Source organism: Salmo salar, chromosome ssa14, assembly GCF_905237065.1.
Source record: "Salmo salar chromosome ssa14, Ssal_v3.1, whole genome shotgun sequence".
Lineage (NCBI taxonomy): Eukaryota > Metazoa > Chordata > Actinopteri > Salmoniformes > Salmonidae > Salmo > Salmo salar.
Genome location: NC_059455.1, coordinates 16,824,440 through 16,840,352, shown reverse-complemented (window position 1 = coordinate 16,840,352; position 15,913 = coordinate 16,824,440). Strand labels below are relative to the sequence as shown.

Sequence of the window (15,913 nt, the reverse complement as noted above, 5' to 3'; positions counted from 1 at the left end):
CAACCTTTTCCGTTCCTGGGACCAGCAAATCACCATGAAAGTCTCGAGATCCATCATTTGCGGAGTCACAGAATTACCCCAAAAATAGCATACAGTTTATCTTGGCGGTCAAATGTAGTTACTTTGAGCAGGGAACAAATGAAAGGCCTATTAGCACAAACAATTAGCATTGTGAAAAGTAATGTAACATTGCTTATAGTACCATTAATACTCCCAATTGTAATTATTTTTGGAACCAAAAATGCAAAACATAAAAAATAAAAAAAATATTCGGACCACCGGTAGTACCCCTATGGGGTGGTCCACGGACCCCAGTTTGAAAAACACTGGCCTACTGTAAGTAGCAGTAGGGGAAACACTCCTGTGGTGTTGTCAGTAATCTTGTTTAGGTTGCTATATCATTGTTGCTTTTTCATCTGATGACAATGTTGCAGGTAATATCTTTGGTAACCGTAGTGGTGACCACAGCTGATTGAACACATAGTCCTTCAGTCCACCTGCTGCTACACCAGGGGGCCGCGCTCCAGATGGTCTCTGATTGGTTTCTCACAAGCCCAGGACGGGGCCACTAACAGGCAGCATTAATACCACTGTGCGTGTGGTCTTCTGCACGTGATTGTGTTCATTATCATTTAGCCTACACATTTCAAATACAGTACCAGTCAAAGGTTTGGACACAGCTACTCATTCCAGAGTTTTTATTTTTACTATTTTCTACACAGACTGTGCAAAGCAGTCAACGCAAAGGGTGGCTACTTTGAAGCATCTCAAATATAAAATATATTTTGATTTAACACTTTTTTGGTTACTACATGATTCCGTGTGTGTTATTTCATAGTTTTGTCTTCACTTTTATTCTACAATGTAGCAAATAGTAAAACATTAAGAAAAACCCTTGAATGAGTAGGTGTCCAAACTTTTGACTGGTACTGTACATATCAGGTATGTGTTTCCACAAACATCAGCCAGTCTACTGCCAGTGTGTGTGTTTTGTCAGGATGTAGCTGGCTGCCTACACGGCAGTGTTGAGCTGGGGCGTAGAGTGGTTCCATGAGGTGTTGCAGTGTGTCATATGTGGAGTTGCCCTGGTTAAATGGGTCGAACATGGAGAGGAGGCTGATGGGTAGTAAAGTGATATTGGACATCTCCCCGTCAAGACAGAAGCCACAGCTGTGCAGCTTTCCTTCTGTGCCTCACCTGCTCAAGCATGCAGAAAGAGCAAATCTGGAGGAATCGTGATGCCCATCTCAATGAATGGGAGAGAGGGGAAATTGAGAGGGAAAAAGGTAAGTGATGGTAGCTGAAGAGAGCGGGAAAGTAGAGAGCAGAGAATGTCTGGAGGCGTGATGCTCATCTCAATGCACCTCTGGCGTCGCACTGCTCAGATCATAGCACTGTATTTACAGACAGAAAAGGGAACAGAGTGTAGGGTGAGCAGAGATGAAAGGGACTGCACTGACCCTATAAACAAAATTGCAGGGAGCATGTCTTCTAAACGTTTGATTACCAAGGATATTTTAACCAGGAAATTGAAAGGGTCACCTGTGTGCCCGCTAGATGTGTATTCAGTGGTGGGTGCAGGCCTGTGTAAAATCCAGACAGAGGTTGGTATATGGGGAATAGTCCTCAGCTGGCAGACAGGCTGCCCTCTAGACATTACCCTAATGCTATACACTGTAGGATGACACGCCCTTGTCCTGGCACACATGCCAGTTAACTTTCATTAGACACACTGCCTGCAAGCAGTCACTTTCACATCTGCTAGACAACCAGTCATTCCTCTACATGGCCGCATAGGCATTTCCCCAATGCAAACACTGTTCCAGCAGCTTATTACCTCTGCTTGTACTGGCTCAGTCATATGACAATCTATAGAGCTTGTGTGAAGTTACCTTCTGGGGGCCTGTTTACAGAACACCTGATTTCCATTTGACGCATTAGCTTGGAATGAATTCCTCAAGTAGTCAAGGCACATGACCAATTACACTTACCTTGAAAAGGCACCACCTGTCAGTGTCCAAGCATACATTTTATTTTTTTTAAAACACAAGGGACAACCCTTCAGAAATTTGCAGCCAATGCATTGCGATAGTAAGCTTGCATGGCTTAACACATCTCTACAACAAAACAATGATCCAAGGTGATTGGCAGAAATCAGAAGCACCCTGTGCCCAAAGTGTTGAAAGCAAGATCAGTTCTCTAGTAAGGTCAAACAAAAACCCATCAACATGCATATTAAAAAACAAGCATTTTATTTAGCAAGCTAGTGGATCACAAGTCAATGTGTATCTGCTACTAGGTCGTAGTCATGCCCTCATCCCAAGCAGAGGTGGATCACAAGTATTTCTCAGGCCTGGCAGGTGGTTCTGGTTGGGTCAAAATCAGCTCCCCACTGGACACCACGGTAGTCTCTCCATCCAAAGACTTCACATCTCTCCCTGGAGGAACAGAAGATGTATTAAGTCATAATGCCTCAAGCACTAAATCCAACTTATGCACAAAACAGTTTAGTATTTCCAGCTACTTTCAATCCCTGGTCAAATTAAGGTTAGGATGTATTGATGTTTGTGCAAATGTAAACCCCATAGTGCTCTAGGACCAGGATTGATGGCCATCACTTAAAAATAATTAAAGCTAGGTGATCAAATTTAAATCCATCCCAAGGTGGAAGATTACAAAAAAAGCCAATTACTTTGCCTGTTGCAGCTCTGTTGACAGGAGTGGTTCCCAGTAGCGGAGCACACCTCTGTACTACAGTGAATGAACACCTGGATGGAAGGAATGTTGGCATTTATTGGGATGAGTCATGTACTAGAGGCAGCAGAATTTTTATAATGGCCAATTTGACTTAACAGCCATCCCATCTAGTGCAAAATGCTCAGTTCTGCCTCCAGGGAAAGACTGATAATGAATGGCAACCTGTAGGTAGAAAGCAACCCTTTAGCAGATGCTCTTATCCAGAGTGACTTACATGAGCAATTAAGGTTTAGCAGCTTGCTTAAGGGCACAGATCTCACCTACTCAACAATTCGAACCAGCAACCTTTCAGTTACTGGCCCAACACCCTTAACTGATAGGCAGCATCAAATAGCGACAATTATGCAAGCCATTTAAAAGCCGTCACTGCTGGCTTTCAACTAGTGACTTGGACGGGAGTGGAGTGGACTTCCTGGCCAATCAGTCAACCATCAGGGAGAAAATCCCAGCAGACCATGAGGCCTTCAATGAAACAGCCCTGCTGTAGTAAAGTAAAGATGCAGTACCCTGTCCTTTAGAGGGGCTAAGGTGTGCGCATCCACAAAAGTGAACATCTTGACCACAAAGCGTTTGTAGTGGGTGGGGAACACGACGCCAGATGAGCCAGCCACAGGGATCACAGAGGTCATGTAGCGGTCATCCTGAGACGGACACCTGGAGGGGGGAGAAAGTCATTGTTTGTACAACTCTAGGATCTTCCTAAAGTTCCTAGGTTAACATCCTGGTTGGAAGAGCCCCAGTTAGTTTACATGTAAGCACAGATTTAAAATGAAAGTTGGAAAGGAGCAATACATGGGGAGGGGGGGAGCAGCAAGGCAACCATCTTGGTTCTCCAGTTACCCATCAACCAGGAGGTCCCACTTGGGCAGGCTTAGAGGACTGGGGGTGGAGGTGGCCCAGCAGTGCTCCAAAGTCAGGACCAGGTTAGAGTCAGTCCTCCTCTGGATGTAAACCTCAACATACACCGGCTCCTTCAGGACCTTGACAACTGGGTAGTCTGTCTCACTGTAGTAGGAGGTGTAGGCTTCCACATCTGTGGAGACAAAGGTTAGAATTCAAACACTTGAAGTGTAAACCCAGGAAGCAACACATTTGAAAGTCTTTATAGAAGATAAGTTAAGGAACCAGGCATGTTATGCCACAAGTCAATTCCCCCCCCCCCCCCGACACAACTACAAGCCATTAATGAAAGATTTTATTATTCCAACAACTTACCTTCCACACATCCCTTGATGTAACATTCTCCGCTGGCCAGTCGGAGCGCCACGCTGATGGGTCCAGGAACAGCAACCGGAGCAGGTGGCGCAACAGTGTTCACCTCAACAATCAGTGCCTCCACTGCAGTTCCAGAGTACCTACACTGGAACAGCAGCCTAGGAGAGAAACATTTGTCCTGTTATGGAACGTACATTAGGACCACCAGTATCGGGTTTCTCAACATGGATTGTGTGGGCTAGCTAGCATTTGCTGGGTACAGCAACTCGAGCGTCAAATTGGATACCAGTTAGTGTCAGCTTCTTCAGTTAATTAGTCCCCTTGAAATATCTTAGAGATATCAAAAGAAAAAAAGTTGGAGCATTTAATTGAGCCGAGTGGAATTGGTTGTACGTTAAGCCACCGGAGAGAAGACCCACTCAAAATGGCTGTCTCTGGTGATTGAGCCACGAGGTCCAATCCCCACTTCATAGGAAGAAGTCATGCTGTTCTCGTAGACCACATAGCCACTGTCCTCCTGAAAATTACAGAACACATTTAGTTGGTGTACACCAACTGGTATATAACATCCAGGCTTTAAATTCAGAGCAGGTGTTCATTTTTATCCTCACATTAGATGAGGCACACTGGGTAATTACATAATTAGCCAGTTAACTACCAGGAGAGTAGAACCCCAGCAGTGTTTCAGACCAAGATATGACCCCCCCCCCCATGGAAGCCACAATGGATTGGATTCATAGATCAGACTTACAGTGCATGGCACATTAAAGACAGCTACCCACCATCAGAGTGGTGCCACATGCAGTGACAGGGAACTGGTATACGGCAAAGACTGTAGTGGTGCCAACAGGCTTACAGGGGGCATCCTGCCCACCAAGCAGACTAATGGAATCAAGGTCTAGGTTGGGCCGAGTGGAATCCCTGGCCACCACCACCACAAACTGACCGTCTCTGCTACACTGAACAGTCACTGGGGAAGGAGACGGCAAAGAGAGGAGAAGGCACTAACACTCCATAAATGAGTCTTATAAGTTAAGCTTGGCAAGGAGAAGTATAAGTAACGTGATATTGTAAAATACATTAGGAAAAACCAAAACGACAGTAGTTTACTCACCTGCTTTCCCATAGTAGCACCGCCACCCATCAAAGCAGCAGTTGATCGCTTCACATTGAGCAATAGTAATCACAGGGGTTCCACAAGTAATCATCTCCTCCTCCTTCACTTGGCATTTCTCTATAGGAGTGGAAGCCACTGGCCTCTGGATGACCTGCTGAGGCTGCGCGGCATAAGTTACAGGTCCAGTCAGATGCTGTGAACGCATTCCCCACTTCAGTGCGCCAAGTACATTGGCGCAGCAAACAGCCGCAATAACAACCGCCACTTCAACCCACCCTGCCATTGTTGTACAATATTGGACTGACTCCACTGTACTTCTGTAGCTTGCTGAGGCTTTTATACCTGAGATGTATTCATTACGGAAACCGTTTACCATTTAAGAACCAAACGGCCACAAACAGAGCAAAACAAGAGTTTCTATTTGACAAATTCAGGTAGGTCTGCCCCGTTTTGTTCCGTTTGCTTCCGTTTAAGAAAAGGTCTGCAAAGGAATCGGCGTATTGAATATACCCCTGATTGAGTGTGTTGGTTTGGCGGGAGCCCCTCGTTAAGAGTCAAGCCGTCGCCAGCCCTGGGTAGTTAATCAGTCAGGGCCTGGCAGGTGCAGCTCATTGACGGCTCATTTGGCTCTAGAGAGCGATCATTACCTAGGGATTGTGTCTATCAAATTGGCCAATTTAAATGCTGTGAAATTGATAAATTGTCTGTATCACTGGATCCGTCTCAGTAGTCGAAAGTTGCTTCCGCTTGTCTCCTGTCATTTTCACTGATCTGAGAATATAGGCTACAAAATAACCAATATTCAAACATTTCCTTTCACCAGTCTTCTCAGCACAAACGGAGAAAGGAGGAAACCATATTGGACTATTGAGATACATCCTCTATTAGTCTCCTTCACTTTCTCTCTATCTCTCTCTCACCTTTTTCTTGTCGCCCCTTCTCTCCATCCTCTCTCTCTCTCTCTCTCTCTCTCTCTCCCATGTTTCATCACAGGAGGTTGGTGGCACCTTAATTGGGGAGAACAGGCTCGTGGTAATAGCTGGAGTGGCATAAGTGGAATGGTATCAAATACATCAGACAAATGTTTTCCATGTGTTTGATGCCATTCCATTAATTCCGTTCCAGCCATTATTATGAGCCACGCTCAGCAGCCTCCACTGTGTTTAATGTATAGTTTCAAAAGGACTTAGGCACTGAAAAATGATCAAATAATCTCATTTTCTATACTGCTCATCAGTCTCTAGGGATTGGTCAACACCATGAGCTTGTGCCTATCAAAGGGATAATTTGGATACTTGATTAATGGTCTGTGCTACCTCATTGGGTCCTTCTCAATAGTCTGAAGATGCTTCCTCTTCTTGTCCCCTCTCCTTCATTTTCACCAAAAATCTATATGAGGGACACCTTTTAGCTATCCCCTAAGACTATTGAAATGCAGCCTCTATTTCTCCTTCTATCTATCCCTCTCTAATTCTCTCTTGCCCTCCCCCTTCTCATCCCTCTGTCCTTCTCTCTCTCCCATGTGTGATTAATGTATTATATTAAGCAGAACTCAGAAGCTGGTTGTGTATGCTGAGGGTCATAACGAATACTTCAAAATGATCTAATATTCGCTTTCTCTTCCCTTCCTCCCCCCTCTCATTTAGATGTATGGGCGTTACACACAGGAGCTCGGTGTGTACGCCAAGGAGGAGGCGGCCCGCCTGCGTGATGGCGGGGGGCTGCGGAGGGTCACCAGTGTTCGCAGTCGGTCGGCAGAGCTGCTGGAGTATGAGAAAGACCCCTGCGCTAAGTGTCATGGTGAGAGACGGACGGTAACATGACCACTCATATTTACTGAGATGTCTAATGACCTCAACATGACCACTCATATTTACTGACCTGTGTAATGACCACAGAAAGACTACAGTGCCAAGTATCCGAGTGAGCGAGTACTGTGCTGCTCCTATGACTGCACCACAACCACTGAATTGACAGCATCATCCTATGCTGCACTAACCACCTCACTGACCATAATCTCGGTTAACCCAGAACTAAAGTATTGCGTAATTGGTCAGATGCTTTTAACTAAGAGAAGAGGGAGAACGGGGATCGGAACCAGAACAAAGAGCTCCACCCTCTCTCTTTGCAAGTTACGGGCATGTCTATGGGCCAAATGTCCCTTCCCCTTCTTAAATTCGAAAAATGATAACACCTGCGAACTCGTGATTTGCCCAAATAACCAGTGACGAAAAAACCCAAGCACCGAAACTAATGTTGCTCGGGATCTCACGCATCTCGTTATATCATGACAGGTCTGCTGTACCATGCATGTTCACCTCGTCTTTCCACGAGAGATAACCCAGACCATAACCTGACCTGACCGCTCTGCCCTATTGAACACAGAACACATTTGAAGAGAGGTTCTGATATTATTGGTGCCTCCTATCAGCCTCTAAATGAGAGAGGTGGGTAAAGTTGACGCTTATGACACAGCATGATGACTGATGAGCAATCCTGTGCCGTGGCCTCGTGGGTGACGACACTGCTCTTCTGTCAATGTAAAAACAGCCCCCTCTGCTGGTAATGAATGGTCACTTAGTGTGTCTGTGATGACGAGGGCTGCTGTTGTGCATGTCAATAGCTCCTCACCTTCATCTTCATCTTACTGCGTCACGCCTTTCAACCTCCTGGCTTTTCTCTCCAGAGTAGTACAACATGATGAGGGACAGGAACAAGGACAGGATGTGCGTGTGAGTGCGTGTGTGACTGAGAGAGAGAGGGAGAGGTAGAAAGAGAAACAGAGAGAGAGGGAGAGGTAGAAAGAGAAAGAAACAGAGAGGGAGAGGTAGAAAGAAACAGAGGGAGAGGGAGAAAGAGAAAGAAATGGAGAGAGAGGAGGAAAGGAAAATAAAGTAGCATCTCTATCTCTGTAGGTGTGATTTAGAATGCATGTGACTGTGTAGGCTGAAGTTTATGGCTGTGTTCCAACTGCTTTCTCTCCGTGTCTCCTACACACCGTGCCCTTGTGGCTACTGAGCCGATTACGATTGGATAGGTGAAAGCATTATCGTAAATACTCTGTCTAGCTGACTGGAAAAGAGCGTACTGAAAAGATATGTAGCCAGAGTTGGTTGGTTTAGGGACTTTTTCCTCTGTTAATAAGCTAGCTATCAGAAGTAGTTACTGATCAAGTGTGGTACCTATTGTTGTGTTCAGTGACCAATTGATTTATTCTCAGTCTATGTACGAGAGAGAGAGAGAATATTCAGTGACAGTATATGTGTGTTTATATTTGTACTAGGAAGCCTGGTTTCCGTTCAGGCTAGAATGAATGGTGGCCGGCGCTTAGGATAAAACATTTCTATAGAGTTAAAAGGGTACTGGCACTCAAACCTTGAAAAGGAATAACCCAATGAGGCCGAGATGCAAAAACATAACAAAGGGGGAAATTTAAAATAGAAGGACACAACTCGGCCTCTCTTCAATAAGACTCTTGAGTACCAGCGAGATCTTGCAACGTTCTGGTACATGTTGCATAACTTGAGGAGAGCAGAGCCCAGCCATCCTCCCACCAGAGGAGTAGGAGGATGAGTGTTTGCCTCTGTTCTATTCTCTCTGTGTGTGTGTGTGTGTGTGTGTGTGTGTGTGTGTGTGTGTGTGTGTGTGTGTGTGTGTGTGTGTGTGTGTGTGTGTGTGTGTGTGTGTGTGTGTGTGTGTGTGTGTGTGTGTGTGTGTGTCCCTCTGTTCTAGAGAGTCACGGTTTGAGAGCCTTGCCTACATACTCCGTCAAAAAGCTGAGCTGCTCATCGTGACGGTTAGCTTTAGAGAGCGAAAGCTGGTTAGCTAAGATGGAGAAAGCGCTAACATGCTACGCTAACACTTAATCCAGCGTGACTGACTCCTCTCACTCACCACCATTGGCCGTCTACTGTATTCTATGTTGTACATGTAGATCTCCTGCATTTTATTGTGATGATCCGCGTGCATCAACTTCCATAGACCGCGTGTTGAAATCAATATTTTTTACAACCTGGAGTTGTGTGGGAAAGACTTGAGCCCAGATAACAGGTTGTGGTTTCCAAAGTGTTTCCGGTATTTATTTATCTGTTTGAGGTGTTCCTCGAGAATTCATTTGAGATGTGCCAGTGCCTCTCATGAAATGGGCTTTTCCCATTTCGTGCACTGGTTGCTCGTGATTGTTGTAGCCTATGCTTGCGCTGAGGGAATTTACACTCACATTTGTTTTGATTGCTTTGACCCACATGTCATTATATCATTTATTTTTGTACGATTCATATTACGAACAGAATAAGCAATTCAATACATAGTGATAGAAATATGCATCTGGCAGACCGTGTGTGTTTTGGATTGAGAAGAAGACGTCTGTCACGCTGCTGTGGATATAAGGACGGGCCAAGTCGACCATGCAAGCACCGGGCAGAGGGCCACCCACCACGTGCCAAACTAGTGTGTGTTCGTGTGTATCTGTTAGCCAGAACGTCCTCCTGAGATGACATAGGTACCACTAGCAGTGGTGCCACTAGTCGATGGTGGGACCGCTAGTCTGACTTATTGCCGTGGGATATCGTGGAACAGTACGACAATACTTTCCTGTGAACATTTTGTCAAAAATGTCGACCGACCTCTATTGTGGAAAAATCTGTACAACAATAATTTCCAGTGAACCTTTTGGATCCCATATATTTTTATGCTGTTTTCAGAAAAATGTGAAATTACAAGGCCATATACATGATTAGGGGAGAGAAAATGGGAGGTGGGAGGGTTCAACGCAGGAATTAGACCCCGGTCTCCATCGGGGGCACATGTGTGTCGAGAGAGGGGAATGTTACCCCTTGATCCCGGACCTGCACACTGCGAACATTTTGTCTGAAAATTCAACCTGCACAAAGACAAATTCCCCCAACGAACCAACCGAGTAAGTTGAAATGGAATTTCATTCAAAATTCTGTCTTGTAGGGGACTCGCCTATCAAGATAACAATGAGAATACACAGTGAGCTCCAAAAGTATTGGGACAGTGACAAATGTTGTTTTTTTTGGCTCTGTACTCCAGCACTTTGAATTTGAAATTATACAGTGACGACGAGGTTAAACTGCAGACTGTCAGTTTTAATTTGAGTATTTGGTCCCATATTGATTACATCAAGCTTGTGACTCTACAAACTTGTTGGATACATTTGCTGTTTGTTTGGGTTGTGTTTCAGATTATTTTGTGCCCAATAGAAATCAATCAATCAAATGTATTTATAAATCCCTTTTTACATTAGCAGATGTCACAAAGTGCTATACAGAAAACAAGCCTAAAACCACAAACAGCAACCAATGCAGATGTAGAAGCACGATAGTTAGAAAAAAACTCCCTAGAAAGGCAGGAATCTAGGAAGAAACCGAGAGAGGAACCAGGCTCTGAGGGGTGGCTAGTCCTCTTCTGGCTGTATTGGGTGGAGATTATAAGAGTACATGACCAGATTGTTCTTCAAGATGTTCAAATGTTCATAGATGACCTGCAGGGTCAAATAATAATCACAGTGGTTATATAGGGTGCAACAGGTCAGTACTTCAGGAGTAAATGTCAGTTGCCTTTTCATAGCCGAGCATTCAGAGGTCGAGACAGCAGGTGAGAGAGAGAGAGTCGAAACAGCAGGTCCGGGACAAGGTAGCACGTCCGGTGAACGGGTCAGGATTCCATAGCCACAGGCAGAACAGTTGAAACTGGAGCAGCAGCATGACCGGGTGGACTGGGGACAGCCAGGAGTCTTCAGGCCAGGTAGTCCTGAGGCATGGTCCTAGGGCTCAGGTCCTCCGGGAGGAGAGAGAGAGAATTAGAGTGACCCTACTTAAATGAACACAGGACACCAGTTCTTGAGTGTCTCCATTGATCTTAGGTCCTGGCAGTTCTGTGCAGACTCAGGACAACTGAGCTTTGGAGAAGTACGCAGATTCAAAAAGGAGTCCGTAATTTGCTTTCTAATGATCATGATCTTTTCGTCAAAGAAGTTTATGAATTCATCACTGCTGAAGTGAGAGCCATCCTCTCTTGGGGAATGCTGCTTTTTAGTTAGTTTTGCAACAGTATCAAAAATACATTTTGGATTGTTCTCATTCTCCTCAATTAGGTTGGAAAAATAGGATGATCAAGCAGCAGTGAAGGCTCTTCGGTATTGCACGGTACTGTCTTTCCAAGCTAGTCAGAATACTTCCATTTTGGTGGCATGCCATTTTCGTTCCAATTTTCTGGAAGCTTGCTTCAGGGCTCGGGTATTTTCTGTATACCAGGGAGCTAATTTCTTGTGACAAATTATTTTAGTTTTTAGGGGTGTGACTGCGTCTAGAGTATTACGCAAGGTTAAATTTAGATCCTCAGTTAGGTGGTTAACCGATTTTTGTACTCCAACATCCTTGGGTTGGTGGAGGGAGTCTGGAAGGGCATCTAGGAATTTTTGAGTCATCCGAGAATTTATAGCACGGCTTTTGATGATCCTTGGTTGTGGTCTGAGCAGATTATTTTTTGCGATTGCAAACATAATAAGAAGGTGGTCCGATAGTCCAGGATTATGAGGAAAAACATTTAGATCCACAATATTTATTCCACGGAACAAAACTAGATCCAGAGTATGACTGTTGCAATGACTAGGTCCGGAGACATGTTAGACAAAACCAACTGAATCGATGATGCCTCCATAAGTCTTTTGGAGTGGGTCTGTGGACTTTTCCATGTGAATATTGAAGTCACCAAAAATGTGAATATTGTCTCCCATGACTACAATGTCCGATAGGAATTCAAGGAACTCAGTGATGAATGCTGTATACGGCCCAGGAGGACTGTAAAACAGTAGCTTTAAAAAGTGATTGAGTAGGCTGCATAGATTTCATGACTAGAAGCTCAAAATATGAAAACACTGTCGGAAATGCTAGCAACACCTCTGCCTTTGCAGAGGAGATATGGTCACTAGTGTAACCAGGAGGAGATGCCTCCTTTAACACAGTAAATGTATCAGGCTTGAGCCATGTTTCAGTCAGGCCAATCACATCAAGATTATGATCAGTGATTGACTTGGAAGTGAGGGATCTAACATTAAGTAGCCCTATTTTGAGATGTGAGATATCACAATCTCTTTCAATAATGATATGAATGTTTAGTTTTTCTCAAACTAGATCGAGGCACAGACACAGTCTCAATGGGGATAACTGAATTAAGTGATAATGCATGAGAAGTCAGTGTTTGGAGGATATATTCATTGAGGGCCAGCAAACCGTGCCAATATATCCTCCAACCATCTCTTTCGAGGGCATTATCACTTTTATATAACGAGTTACCAACATATGCAAATCATGATTGACATATTTTCATAAAAAAATATAATTTTGATGAATTTCTTCGTTCTAATTCATCCTTCCACAAGATATAGTCCCGACACAAATCTAGGGTTGCTACCCAAGCCGGCTGGTTGTTCGTTCTATTGGTTCGGTTGCCAGAGACGCGACCCAGTCGTTCAGTCTTTTTGTTCTGTATCTATGGAGCGATCCAGTCGATCGTTCTAAATGTTCCATTGCCAAACTGGCTGGCAACGTTCTTATCCCTTGCTTGCTAGCAAGCCAACTACGGCTAACTTCCAGTCACATCAAAAAGCCAGAATAACAGCAAAGTAGCTGCATTTGTTTAAGCTGTTTTCTAGTGACATTTATTTGGACACATCCATAACAATGAGCTAATAAGGTGCGATTTCACCTGGCATAGAAAATGTGCTCTCTCGTTAGGAAACTGTTGTTCAGGGGAGCTAGCCAACAACACAGATAACACAATCACTTCAAACTGAAGCTGGAAAGATTGCAAACTAACTGCATTTAATTTTGTTTTACCTTTTTCAATTGACATTTCTTTGTATTTATCCATAAAAATGATACCAGCTGATCCATGATTCCGACTGGATGAGAAACGTTGCCTGCCTGTCGGTCTCGTCCCGACTCGTTCATTACTATGGGACAGCTGGAGATCGAATTTGAATATTGAAACAATGTTGCAAATGTCGGAGAGATAGACAGTAAGGTTTATACAAATCTCTGCTGTTGAAAACTAAATGTTAGTCTAAAAGAAATGTGAGATAACGTCTAGATGCTTTTTATAGTGGAGATCAAGTTCATCAATTGCTGGGCTGGGTTGATGGGACAGTGTGTTGCACAGTCAGATGGAACGGAGTAAATAGGCATGTCATAGATTTAGCCGGTGCTAACTTGTGGAATAGACACCGGCTGGAGTGTGGTTTTAACCAATCAGCATTCAGGATCAGACCCACCTGTTCTCTAATTAAGTAATAAGGCATGAGGGGGTGTAGTATATGGCCAATATACCATGGCTAAGGGCTATTCTTACGCACAACGCATCGTGGAGTGCCTGGACACAGCCCTTAGCCATGGTATATTGGCCATATACCACAAACCCTTGAGGTGCCTTATTGCTATTATAAACTGGTTACCAACGTAATTAGAGCAGTAGAAATAAATGTTTTGTCATACCCGTGGTATACGGTCTGATATACATACCATGGCTGTCAGGCAATCAGCATTCAGGGATTGAACCACCCAGTTTATAATGATAAATAATGTTTTGTGTAATTTTGGAGTCACTTTTATTGTAAATAAGAATAGAAAATGTTTCTAAACACTACCATGATTACGGATAGTCCTGAATGAATCGTGAATAATGATCAGTGAGAAAGTTAGACGCACAAATATCATACCCCGAAGACATGCTAACCTCTCACCATTACAATAACAGGGTTAGCATTTTTGGGGGTATGATATTTGTAGCTAGGATAGTACACTCTAACAATTTACCGCTGTTTTCCAGGGAGTCCTGACTTCCATTGAGTCAATAAAAACATTTCTGTGTATTCAAACAAACACATTTCAACTTGACTGTTGCTTTCTGCATGTAATGATTATAATGGAACAATTCACAAATGCAAATATAAAGCATTTAAGACACAACTGTCTCTGTTTTGATTCTGAACAGTCTGTTTTTAGTCCATAAGAAAAGTCAGACGAGGTACACTACATGGCCAAAAGTATGTGGACACCTGCTCGTCGAACATCTCATTCGAAAATCATGGGTATTAATATGGAGTTGGTCCCCCCTTTGCTGGTATAATAGTCTCCACTCTTCTGGGAAGGCTTTCCTCTAGATGTTGGAACATTGCTACGGGGACTTGCTTCCATTCAGCCACAAGAGCATTCGGGCACTGATGTTGGGCGATTAGGCCTGGCTCGCAGTCGGTGTTCCAATTCATCCCAGAGGTGTTCAATAGGGTTGAGTTCAGGGTTCTATGCAAGCCAGTAAACTTTTCCACACCGATCTCGACAAACCATTTCTGTATGGACCTCGCTTTGTGCACGGGGGAATTGTCATGCTGAAACAGGAAAGGGCCTTCCCCAAACTGTTGCCACAAAGTTGGAAGCACAGAATCATCTAGAATGTCATTGTATGCTGTAGTGTTGCCATGCGTTTGATGCCATTCCATTTGCTCCGTTCCAGACATTTATTATGAGCCGTCCTCCCCTCAACAGCCTCCACTGTCCTCTACAATGAGCTCTGTTTCCTTTTATGAATCAAGGTATGACATGGTGGTGTCACTGGTTGTGCTGTCTTAGTTTTTTCAGAGCTGTTTCCTGTTTCTCACCCCACTGCCATGGAACATCCTTCTTTGTAAGCTACCGTAGTGGCACAGTGAGGATGGCATAATCCTGGATGAAATCTGAGCAGTAGTTGGCCATGACGGAGAAGACTCATTATTTGACTTGCATTTTGGGGATTGCAGGCCTGGTAAATGGCAGTGACTTTTTTTTCGGGTCAGCTGAGATACCGCCAGCAGAGAAGATGAAAACAGAGAACTTTGGAACACTACTCTCAGGCTGTTATTGTGGTCAGCTTGTGTTGCTACATACACAATGATGTTGTCGCCGAGGTTTTTCACACCTGCAGTGCCTTGGCGTGTCTGACAGCATTCTGGAACACCTCTGCAGCTGGAGAGATACCAAATTTCAATGGTTTATACCTCCTCAGGCCGAGATGAGTGGTGAACGTGGGGAATATCTGCTGGTGTAGTTCAAGTTGGTGATATCCAGCTTTTAGATCGAGCTTGGAAAACACTGTGGTTCTGTTGAGTTTGTGGATGATGTTGTCCATGGTGTGATGTGACATTCACGTAGAATGGCTGTATTGGCTTTGTGCTTGTCTGCCCAGACTCTGGGTCCTTGGGCTTTGAGGGTCTCACGATGGGGGGAGACCCAGGGTTTAGGCCCTGCCACCCCACTGGGCAAAAACCGATTGAATCAACGTTGTTTCCACGTCATTTCAACCAAATTTAATGTGATACTTTAAATAAACATGGAACACTGATTGGATTGGAAAATAGTCATCAACGTAAGCGAATTTCTTATTTTTTTTCACCCAACTTTTAACCTAAATCCAATGACATGGTGAAATGTTTTGTTGATTTTTTTACGTTGAATTCACATTAGTTGACGACTCAGTCAAATGTAAATCAAGACTAGACGTTGAACTGATGTCTTTGCCCAGTGGGACCATCTCAACAATGTCATCAGTCTCCAGTGCTTATAGCTTGTCTTCAACTTTTTTTTTCGGATGTGGAAGGGCACGCCCCTGTGTGGTTGGCACGTGGGCTGGACTTCGGTGTCTGTGTGTAGTTTCACCTGGGAATCTTTCACCGCTCCAATTCCATTGAACATTCTGGGTGGTTGTCCACAAGTTCATCTGCCGCTGTGCGCTGGACTGGTGAGGAAGACTTCGTTACTTTCGTTAAAG

General features: G+C 44.2%; 2 protein-coding genes across 2 annotated transcripts in view; one reads left to right on the top strand and one right to left on the bottom strand.

Moving 5' to 3' along the window:
* Window positions 1-15,913, top strand: part of clcn2a (chloride channel, voltage-sensitive 2a) — a 74,278-nt gene that overhangs the window by 24,634 nt on the left and 33,731 nt on the right. The window contains exon 2 of the mRNA XM_045694005.1: window positions 6,736-6,889. Within this exon, the coding sequence (XP_045549961.1) occupies window positions 6,736-6,889 (154 nt within the window). The remainder of the gene's footprint in view (window positions 1-6,735; window positions 6,890-15,913) is intronic.
* LOC106568862 (zona pellucida sperm-binding protein 4) lies at window positions 2,241-5,511 on the bottom strand. The gene is made up of 8 exons (XM_014139603.2): window positions 5,087-5,511; window positions 4,755-4,942; window positions 4,392-4,489; window positions 3,973-4,130; window positions 3,598-3,790; window positions 3,264-3,411; window positions 2,693-2,768; window positions 2,241-2,438 (listed from the first exon to the last, which is right to left on the bottom strand). The coding sequence occupies exons 1-8, from the start codon at window positions 5,463-5,465 to the stop codon at window positions 2,335-2,337; spliced, it is 1,344 nt and encodes a 447-aa protein (XP_013995078.1). The 5' UTR covers window positions 5,466-5,511; the 3' UTR covers window positions 2,241-2,334.